General features: G+C 41.0%; 1 protein-coding gene across 2 annotated transcripts in view; it reads left to right on the top strand.

Annotated features, from left to right (window-relative positions):
• The first annotated feature begins 8,758 nt into the window (after nt 1-8,758).
• RNASEH2B (ribonuclease H2, subunit B) overlaps nt 8,759-11,615 on the top strand; it is a 57,167-nt gene continuing 54,310 nt past the window's right edge. For both annotated transcript variants that reach the window (XM_012648643.1, XM_012648635.1), the window contains exon 1: nt 8,759-9,154. In XM_012648643.1, coding sequence (XP_012504097.1) covers nt 9,091-9,154 — 64 coding nt within the window. In that variant the 5' untranslated portion in view covers nt 8,759-9,090. The remainder of the gene's footprint in view (nt 9,155-11,615) is intronic.

The raw sequence follows: 11,615 nt of genomic DNA, 5'->3' as shown, positions 1-11,615 counted from the left end.
GTTCCCTGTTTAAAATTACTAGCCCTAATGTGGAGTTTAGCTAAAGTGTGCTCAGAGTTGACAATGATGTGATTACGTTACCCATGTGTTAGGGTGTAGCCAAAGCGATCACATTGCCTATAGCAACGCTTTCTCAACTGCAGATCATAAACCATTGTAAAATCAATTCAATTAATTTTACTAGTGTTGAATAAAGAAAAGAAACCTAATAGATTAGAATGGCACCAAAAACATGAGTGTACATTGAACATAATGTGAATAGGTATTGATTTGTGAAACCTTTGCTTTAATTATATGTGTGTTTTGTGTGGCAGCTAAGTCATGCTATAAAATATATTTCTGACTGTGGATTACAGGGAAAATACTTTGAGAAACACTGTGCTTCTGTCAGGTTTTTCATTGTAACTGAAGTCGTTCTAACTTTTCCCTTTGGCTTTCTTAACACTTCTTGGCCAGCCCTTTGGGGGAATCGCATTTTATCTCCACCAATGGCATGAAAGGAAGGTCCTCATTTCTCCAACCTTACCTCCTCCTGCCTTTCCCTCTTGCTCACTCCACAGCCTCCTTTGCGTCCTTGAACACGCCATGTAAACTGCAGCTGCAGAGCCTTTGTACTGGCTGTTCCCTCTGCCTGGAACACCTTTCCCTTGGGTATTCACATGCCCAACTCCCTTTCTTCCTTCAAGTCTTTGCACAAATATGACCTTCTTCTTTTTATTTTATTTTTTTACACCCCTGTCCAAATGCGACCTTCTTCATGAGGCCCACCCTAACCACTTTACTTAAAATCACAACCATCCTCATACCATGAACCCCCTCTTTCTGCTCTATTTCTTTCCTCTATAGCACTAGCTACCTTCTGTCATGGTCTAGGATTTATTATATGTATTGCTTGTCTGTCTCCCTTCACCAGATGTAAACTCCAGGAAGGCAGGTATTTTTCATGTTTTGTTTACTGATATAACCCCAGAAACCAGAACAGTGTCTCACACAGTAGGTGTCAATAAATACTGTTGAATTAATTCGGATTGACCCCGTCATGAGAGAGAGTGGGGGCGGGGGAGGTGTGGGCCAAGCAGCAAATACAGATTTACAGGAAGTTCATTTGCGTTCTTAGGTTATTTCCTGTCTTTTATCAAAAACTTCTAACTCTTCTTTGAAGCGCTATTCTATTCTACATTTTCTCCTTATAGAGCCCATGTTTATTTAGCTTTACAAGATATTAGAGCAAGAGCTTCTACTAACTTCTAGCAATCCATCCCAGAGGAGTGAAACTGAAAGTTTAAAAACATAAGCCTCTGGTAACAATTTATAGTCTCAACACAGCTAATGTAGGCAAAACCATCAAAACGCATGCTTCTGCTGAACTTATTTATGCAACATGGAAAATGAAATGATAAAAAGGTCAGAAAATAAATCTTGAGGTTGGTTGGTTTACAACATAAAACTAAGGAAGTAAAGTAACAGGATCAATGTAATGACCCCTGATTTTTTCCCCCTGAAGTCACCCAGGTTAGCAAATAAACTAAACTGTGGAGTTGGCTCTGCTGCTGAGGAAGGAGGGTTATGTCCTTAGGATATCTCATTTATTTCCTGCCTGAAAATGTCCAACATATTATAGTCAGAAAGAGAGGTTGTTACTTACACATAATGAAGTCAACAATGCCTTTGTGTATTTACTTCGAAAAAGACAGCTTGATCCAGACATTGTTATAAAGAGCATATATGAAGTATAATAATTTCTACTTTTGAAGAGTTAGATTATTATTAACTAAATCATTTCTGGAAAAAATGGTAGAAAAATCCCCTTTGAGTTGTACATGGTTACCATGGTAATGTCATTTGTGTGCTGGCTTGCAGAAGACACATCTGATGTTAGAAATAAAAGGAGGCAACTTTAAATAGATTAGCATCATATAAAGAGCAAGCAAGCAAGCAAAAAACTCACAAAAGCTCAGCAAATGGTGTCTAAAGATGTTAATCATTGTCTTAACCTATGTTATTTATTTTAAATACTGTTAGAATTATGTGAAAAACTGAAAGCAATATTATTTTGTTCTTTTATCCCCAAATTTATACCTTCTTCATGCCAATCTATACTTACGGTCTAAGCAATTTGAACATAAATTCAATTGTAAAGCTCATTTCTAACTCAGTGTTTAATTCTGAAGCCAAGAAGATTGCACCATTGTTTGCTCATACTTCTTACCCTTTAAAGTCTTAATCTACATTTTAAATAAATGGAAATGTATCTGGACAGTTCCCATCCACAAGGAAGGTGATACAGAGTCTGTTTCATTACAGACTTGTAACTGTTTAATTTAGGCACGATTTAATCAATTATTGCCAGAGCTGTGAAACAAATGTAGTAGTCTTTGAGTATAAGGCAATCCCTTTTGATTTATTGTTTATATCTTTTTTTAAATCTCTTTGGTTTCTTCCCAACTCCAGAATATAGGATGCTTGCCTTTGTTATAAATTCTTCACCTCTGGTATAATCTTAATAAGAAATATTGGCTGGTAGCTCACACCTATAATTCCAGCACTTTGGAAGGCCAAGGCCAGAAGATCACCTGAGGCCGTAAGTTTGATACCATCCTGGACAACATAGTGAGAATCCAATTCTACAAAAAAAAAAAAAAATTAGCTAGGCATGGTGGCCCACGCCTGCAGTCCCAGCTACTCGGGCCACTGAAATGGGAGGATCACTTGAGCCCAGGAGTTCAAGGTTACAGTGAGCTATGATTGTGCCACTGCACTCCAGCATAGGCAACAGAGCAAGACCCTGTCTACAAACAAATAAACAGAAATAGAGGAGACTCATTTATTCTGCCTAGAGGTTTTAATAAAGACATAAAAAATGTGCTTCATGTTTATGCTAAAAATAGAGAAATTATAAGCACTTTTAAAGGATAATCCTTTTATTAATTGAATTACACTCTCAAAGATTAGAGCTATTTAATGAACTAATGAAGACTAAGTTTTCAAGAACGTTGTGCTTGCATGATCAATATAATTGCAAAAGTCAGCATGAAATTGACTATTATTCTGTAGAAGTTGCAACACTTCCTCTTTAAATAATCAATGTTATTTACTTTTGCTTTTGAGCAAAACATTGATTGAAACTCATGTCACCAGAAAAATTTGTTAATCTTTGGCAATCCATAAACCATATTTAGCAATTGCAGTTCCTGTTTTTCAGATGGTTTGTTAGAATGAGTTAATAAAATCTTTTATTACCATTTGAAGAATATTTTACTTATATTGAGAAAGCAGCAGATACAGACTAGTTTGATGTTATAAATATGTATGTATCCTCAAGCCTCTCAGGTAAATGTCATCAGAATTTACCAAAAGAGAATCAGAGTATTATTGTTTAGGCACACAGAAGGAAGCACACAGTAAAACAAAATTATAAATTAATAGTATTTCCATTATCAAATTAAAAATATTAACTGAACGATTTTAGAAAATATTCTAAAGTAGAAAGAAATTATTCCAGGGCAATTATGGTTAGAGTTTAGTCACCAATTTTTATTTTTATTATTCTTTTTAGCTGTGATCCTATTCTTTATATAAGTTTGTATACTAATTTTGAAAATAAATATTTAAATTAAAAATAGCCAACATGTTGATATTTCTCAATTTATTAATTTGTTGGGAAATACATAGCTTGGAAAAAAATCTCAAAAGCACTGCACTGTAGAAAATATTAATAGCATATATAAAAGCAAATTAAGTGAGAATAACTAGGACATCACATTATTAAAACTACATGAAGTGCATGATGATTGCTTAGGCTGCCAAGCAGCAAAATGTGTAATGATCTGATTATCTGATTCACTTGATTATGGTAGTTTATTTTTACATATAGTTCAGGCATAAAAGTGTACTTTGGAGCTTGAATTGCCTGAATTTTCTAGCTACCTTGATTTTATATAAATATACATGTAATGTTTACAACTATATACACACACATATGGAAATGTGTAAACACAGTGTCAAGGAAGCCAAGGCATGGCTTCCTTGGCTTCCTTCAGCCAAGGAAGCCAGAAAGTCACCTGTAGTTTAAAAAGTTTGGTTTGTTACTTGTTGCAGTGAGAGCGAACACACATCATAAGAATCAGGGGTGTCTCAGTAAGAGAAAGACCTTCCAGGATTTGGGCTTTGGTTGGATGATTTGAGGGAGGGTCTCAGGAAGCAGGGATTCACTCTAGATCGGATGCTATTAGAAAGCAGGAGAATTTTGGGATTGGGGATCTCAATGATTCTTATTTACCCAGAGTGGAGACTAGAGAGAGAATAAAGCTGTAATTGATAAAGACATAGCAGTCACTCATTTTGGTTGAGAGATGAAGTGTTTGGTATTTTGTTGGTGGTACAATGATTTTGTTTTTGTCAGTGCTTGGATAAAATTATGAAGTGCCCTTGCATTGTCTTATTTATCACGTTCTCAGAGTTGCCTTGTCCAAGATTGGTATTTTGCAAGATGGTTCATGTCTAATGGGAGAAGTACCAGCCAGCTTCAGGATGTCAAGGGGATGCTCTTTTCTCTTTCTCAATGGCTTCGGTCATTCTTATCCTATAACTAGGATAAGTTATAGGGTAGATCTCACACGTCTATATGTGCCTATGTGTTACACTGCCAAGTACAATTCAATTTTAAGTTGGGTTTGATAAGAACAGAAAGAAAATATTCTCCCCAGAAAGAACTATTCAGTGCTACTCATTGGCCCCCGTTCTAAGCAGTTGACCCTTTTGAGAGAGCTGACCCTTCTCATCTGATGGTTGAGGACCATGTTGCTTTTTCTATTGTCACTAGATGACTATTTGGTAACGGGAACATTTGGTAAAAGATAACAACCTCTTCTCCTGATAAAAATGATTACAAACATGGACTTTCATTTTTCTTTTGTTTTGAAAGAAGCATTCTTACAGGCTTTTAATAATCTGTAAGAGCAAAAAAATTCTTCCACTATCCTTAGGTACAATGTCTCTCTGCTCCGAACATCATTAAGCATTGCTTCAGGTTATTTGACACTGAATTATTCCCCCTGCCCCACCAAGTTCCTTTTTAAATATTTTTTTGGGGGGCTAGAAAATGAACATCTATTGTTTTTGGCATTTAGAAGAGTCTGTATGATTCCTAGAGATTTTAAGGTTGCTGTTTCCTTTCTCTTTGAAGAACAACCTGCTTGTCTCTTCGTATGCTAGTGTTACCAGTATAGGCTAGTATAAACACTAATTCATCGAATATTTGATGATATACTAGATGTAATCAATTTGTTCTTATCTATAAAATTAGGGAATACCACAAGCCACTGACTGTTACCATGACTGTCTCTCTATCCACATATTTATTCAAAAAATATTTGCAGAGCACATGCTATGTTCCCATGCTACTTTGTCCTAGGCATCCAGACCCTAGGAAGGGAGGGAAGGAAAGTGAAGAGCCCAATCTCTGGAGTTCTACAGCCTGGCTTGGAATTCCTACTCCGCCACTTGCTAGCTGTGCCATCACAGGAGTGACTTGATCTCTCTAAACTCTATGTTCTTCCTCTGTAAAATGCGAGTGATCACAATAACACTTACCCTTAGGGTTGTTGGAGGGCTGAAAGAGATCCTCCAAGTTAATTTCCTGGTGCAGTGCTCAGCATAATTAGTACTCAGCGAGAGTATTGTTCATTTTCCAAGGATATAATGGTGAATTACTAGACGCTGTCTTTCCCTCAAGAAGTCGACTGGCTCCACTACCTGCTGAGATACATAGGAACACTGGAGGCATCTCACTTATTTTGGGGGAAGGTTTTAAGAGGCAGGAAAAGGAGTTAGGGAGAAGGGATTGCCCAAGTGAGACCTGATGGGTGAGTAAGAATTGTCCTGGCCCTGGCGGTGGTGGAGGGTGAGGGAGAAGGGAGAGGAATGAGGCTGTGGCGAGCAGGGCAGCCTTAGCATCGAGAACATAGCAGCAAGTGCTGGACGGGACAGAAGGCAGAACCTCAGGCAGTTCCCTGTGCCCATGCTGTGGGTGGGTGGGGAGGGAGGGAGGCGGTGGGAACCGCAGCAGGAGGGTCGAGGACCAGATCTGAAGGGTTGTGTGTTCAAAGCTTAGTACCTTGGACTTTACCTTGAAGACAATAGTGGTCAAGAGTCAGTCCCCACACCATTACGGGCTCCTCTTTTAAGAAGGTATTTATATAATCAAAAAAAAAAAAAAAGGAAATTGTTTAGAGAAGGCGCAGAGAGTTAATTGTACCGTCATTAGCAGGACACAGGACGTAGTATAGGTTACCACGTGAGCCTGGCCCCTCTCTTGTTTGATTTCTCCTGCCTCTCATTCCTTATCCATCCCTTTTCTCAGTGCTCTCCATTTTAAGGACATCCTTTTTTATGTGCTTGATACATGGCCTTAAATATGTATGTGTCCTTGTAAAATATACAGTGTTGTTTTATGTGTGTTTTTAGCTTACCTACATGGTATTTTGCTAAAAATCATTTCCTACTCTAATTTTTTTCTTTCTATACAAAGTATCTATGTTGCTATATGTACATCTAGTTCATTGCTTCAAATTGCTGCATACATTGTCCATACAGAGTATACAATGTAGCATTATTTATAGTAACAGTTTGAAATAGCCTAAATATTGCACACTAGGGAATGGTTAAGAAACCCTCGTACATCAGTAGTGTGAAATAACACCCCTCCATTAACAATGAAAGCTCTGGACATAATGGTAGACATGTTTATGACAATGTTAAATGAGAAAAGCATATAAAAACTACAAAAAATGCATATTTACACAAAGACTGGAAAGGATCAGAGAAAAATAAAAACAGCTATGTATGGCAGAGCAAAGGAACTGTGGGTAACATTTCTCATGTACAATAGTCTTTCCTTATCAGAGGTTTCACTTTCTGAGGTTTCAGTCACCCACGGTCAACCACGGTCCAAAAATATTAAATGTAAAATTCCAGAAATAAACAATTCATGAATTTTAGATTGTGCACTGTTCTGAGGAGTATGATGAAATCTCCTGCGGTCCTGCTCCATCCCACTCGGGACACAAATCATCTCTTTGGCAGATCTACTCTGTCAATTCTACCCACCCTTGAGTACCTAGTAGCCAGCAGTGTTTGCCTTCAAGTCACCCTTATTTTACTTCATAATGGCACAAAGGGCAAGAGTGGTGATGCTGGCATATTGTTATAATTGTTCTATTTTATTGTTAGGTGTTAATCTCTTATTGTGCCTAATTTATAAATTAAACTTTATCATGGGTATGAATGTATAGGAAAAAACATAGTATATATAAGGTTAGGTATATCCGAGGTTTCAGACATCCACTGGGAGTCTTGCAACATATCCCCAGATGACAAAGAGGGACTATGCCATGCATGGGGTATTTGGCCTATACACCATAGCATTCCCTACAGCAGTCCTGGGAATGGGGTGATCAGAGCAGACCAATCTGCTGCTGCCTGCCCCAACATCGGCATGGGTGCCTCTCAGCCAGAAAGGCCTCCTCTACACCAGGTGTGTCCTGCAGTCAACTTCAGTGTGGTTTTCTCACTCCATGGGAAACAGGTTTGAAGTTAAGTCTTTTCAGAAGGCTGAGATGGATTTTGTGCTGCTGAATTTAACTCTATTCAAGAAAAATGGTGAACTAATACCTTTTGTAACGACCTGGATGAAACTGGAGACCATCCTTTTAAGTGAAGTATCACAAGAATGGAAGAACAAAAACCATATGTACTCACTACTAAATTGAAACTTATAGATCAACATTCATGTGTACATATGGTAGTAAAATTGAATGGAAATCAAACAGGTGGGAGGAGGGAGTAGGGGATGGGTAAATTCACACCTAACGGGTACAATGCAAACTATATGGGTGATGGACATATTTATAACTTTGATTTAAATTGTACAAAAACAATTCATATAACCAAAATGTTTGTACCCCCATAATATGCTGAAATTTAAAAAAAAGAAAAACAAGAAAAGCAAAGTGCATAAGAATTATATATATCATTCTTCCATTTGTGCAAAAAATAAGACACATGAACTTGTATTTGCATGGAAAAATCCTGGAAGAATAGACAAGAAAAGTTAACAATAATTGCCCCAGGGGAGGTGGATTGGGGACCTGGGATAGGAGAGAGACATACTTTTCTTTAAAGTATAACAGGAATATTTATTTTCTTCTTCTTTTTAAAAAACATATACCAAGCATTACTTTTTCAATTAAAATGTTATTTTTAAATAAGTTTAAATCCCAAAATTTCATGACCCTAACTTTTTAAACATCATTTTTTAAATGTCTTAATTTTTAATTCATTACAAAGAGTTCTCCAAAATAACAAATTCATATTGCGAGCCCCACATTGTGCACCTCCTTTTAATGAGGGCTAACTCCCATTTGAGGACCGCTGACAGGCGTTACGAGTCACAACACGCACACATTCTGACATGAATTGCAACGCAGAAAGCAACTGATGATCAAGATACTTTCACAAAGAATTAAGCACCACGCCTAAGAGTTACTTTAGGATTCGGATACGACTTGCTGCAGGCGAGTCCCCCAGTCCTTGGAGTGTGGCAGGCATCACCCGTCCTCCGGACCCACATCCCGCAGACCCAGGCCTCGCTGGGTCTCCCACGGGGAGTCCCACGGCCGCGCCACCACCTCGAGGGAGGGTCACCAGGTGCTGTGACCGAGCGCCAGGGCCGCGGCGACCCCGCCCCGCGCGCCGCGTCACTCGGCGCCCTCCGGCGCGCGGTGAGCACCTACCACCGGCCGGGCAGCCAGGGGAGAGGCCGCGGCCCCTTGCCCCTGCCGGCGGGCTGTGAGCCGGTACTCCGGGCGCCTTGGCCTGGCGCTAAATTTAAAAACGTAACACGAGCAGTAGGCTGGTCCCAGAAAGGAAACGAAACTCGTCCTGTGGGCCGCCTCCCGGGCTCTGCCGGTCCCTTAGCGCGCCGCGCCACCCGGAATAGACCCTTCTCCCGCCATTTTCGCGCGGCTCGGAGGCTGAGGCCTGCGGCTGCCCGGCCTGCGGCGCCGCGTGTGCCCCGGAGAGGCGGGCGGTATGGCCGCGGGCGTGGACTGCGGGGACGGGGTTCGTGCCCGGCAGCTCGTGTTCCTGCTTCCAGGTAAACACGCGCGCCCCCGCGGCGCGCCGAGCCCGGCCTCCTGCCCCGCGCGGCCGGCCCGAGAGCGCGCAGAGCGGCCCCGGGCGCCCGCACCCCAGCGGCTCCCACTCCCCGCCCCGGGAGCGAGACTGGATTCTGTCCAGGGCACTGTGCTCCGCATCTTGGGCACACGTCATGGCCAGCCGCGGTTTTCAAACCCGGAAGCGCAGAATAGGACCAAGCGTGTTTCCCCCACCCTGATCCCCTGTGGACCGGGTGGGCGGGCGGCAGCCGACCCTGCCTGCGGAGAGCCACGCTGGTTCCGGGTCTTGGGTGTGCTGCGGGCTCCGGGGGCTTCTGTCTTTGGGCGTAACTTAGCGTCCCCCATTCGGCAGCTTGCTCTGCTTCTGCGAACCTTCTGGGTCGGAACCAGGGATCCTGTAGGCCCGGAGTGGCCTCAGGGACGGTGCGCTGTCCTAACACGGCCGCTGCCTGCACAGGCCAGCGATGGTGAGGCAGGAGGAAAGCTGGGTGGTGGCCCGGTTAGGCCAATGGTGATTCAAAGCCACTGGGGTGGGAGATAATGACCACAGGAGGGAGCCAGGCCTTTCAGCCTCCCTGTGGATGGTGACGGGCTGTTCAGGGCATGCAGGATCTTGGGATAACAACCAGACAGCCGGTGCCATACAAGCAGGGACCCATTAAGTGGCAGAATAAAAGGAATTGGGCTAGGGAGTGCAAGTGGCAGAATAAAAGGAATTGGGCTAGGGAGTGCAAGCCACATGGCCATTTTATGGATGATACATTTGACGGTATACATTGGAAAGAAGAAAAAAAATCCCCTGTTCACTGTGTTTAATTTTGAGATACAGCTCAGCTAATGCTGAGTATTTTTGCATTAAATATACTCTACTACTGATAGTTTCCCAGGAATCTAGATTTTTATGGTGGATATCGAAAATTTTTCATAACAGTCTGTCAACAGTTTTTTGCCTGTATGTTTAACTCCTCCCCTTTAGAAACAGGTAATTCACTGAACTTTTCGTATATATACACACCAGTAACCATCCCTCAAGTCAAGCAGCATCTCCTCGTGCCTGCTCCTAGATATCGTCAGTAACCTTTATGTTGACCTCTGTCACCAGAGATTAGTTCTCCTGTTTGAGTAAGAGTGTACCCCTTTGTGTCTGGTTTCTTTCACTCCATGAAAGATTCATCCATGAAGTCTGTGAGATTCACCCATGTTGTGTGTAGTAGTGGTTTGGTTTGTTGGTTGGTTGGTTTTTTCATTACTGCTTCTATTTCATTGTGTGAATATCCATATTTATCTCTTCTACTGTGGATGGACATTTGGATTGTTTCCAGTTTGCAAATATTATGAATTATACTTCTAAGGACAATCTTTTATGAGGCTTTTGGTAGACACGGGCACTCATTTCTCGAGGGTATATATCCAAGAGTGGAATGCCTGGTCCTAGGTGCTCACTGTGTATGTTTAGTTTTAGTAGACGCTGCTAAATGGTTTTGCACAGTGGTTGTATGGCAGTTTCCGTTGCTGCACATGCTCACTATAGATGTTTGGATGGTAAAACAGCTAATGCAAAATTCAGGGTTTTGGCAGAATCCAGGAAGGGGCTATCTATATACGTGCTTTTCGTTAGATAAATCCTCCTTTCTTCTCACTTTTGTCATTTTAATCAATACAATTCTATTTTCGGAGTAGGACCTCTAATCATTCTTTCGGAATCAAGTGCATTATTGTTACTTAGATATACACACTAGCTGATGATAATTTGAGTTTTATTTATTTTGGTGTTCTGTTTAATCAAATTGACATCCTCATTCTTAAACTGTGTTTTTATCCTCATTGTATTAAACACAAAACCTTCAAAAGAATTAAATATTGATTGCATCCCTGAAAATTGTAGGTTTAATATATCTACTGCTCGGTTGTGAGAAGAATTTCAGTCCAATTCCTGTTTAACACATTGGGGGAGGCAGAGCAACGGTTAAGGAACTGATAGTACTGTGTGGTCAGGCAGGCAAGTTCTGTAACAGTTAACACATGGACTGCCACACTAGAAAAAAAATTTTTTTCCTTGGGCTCACATGGTGTTTTATTATGAAAATAGAATAAAAACTTTAAAAACAAAACCATCCTTTCTCATTTAATGAAAAATTTATTATTTTTTATTGTTTTTCTGTGCGTGAGTTATATGCAACTTGAAAAATAGTTCAAATGGCTCCCTCAAGGTAAAGAGACGTGTGTTACATATGCCTCACGAGGCCCTGGGCTCAAAACTAGCTTGAGTTAAATGCAACTCACATGGCAGTTAATGTGTTAAAACTTGAGCCACTTGTTTCCAGCCGGCCTTTAGTGCCACCTGCAGGCTCTGAGGGTACAAACACGGTTTGATAGCTAGTGCAGTGCAGTAGTGGTTCTCAAACTTGAGGGCATCAGTCACCTGGGGAGCTCCCCCAC

This window comes from Propithecus coquereli, unplaced genomic scaffold (assembly GCF_000956105.1).
Source record: "Propithecus coquereli isolate 6110/MARCELLA unplaced genomic scaffold, Pcoq_1.0 Scaffold11, whole genome shotgun sequence".
In the NCBI taxonomy this organism is placed as follows: domain Eukaryota; kingdom Metazoa; phylum Chordata; class Mammalia; order Primates; family Indriidae; genus Propithecus; species Propithecus coquereli.
This window is presented reverse-complemented; position numbering and strand designations above follow the sequence as displayed.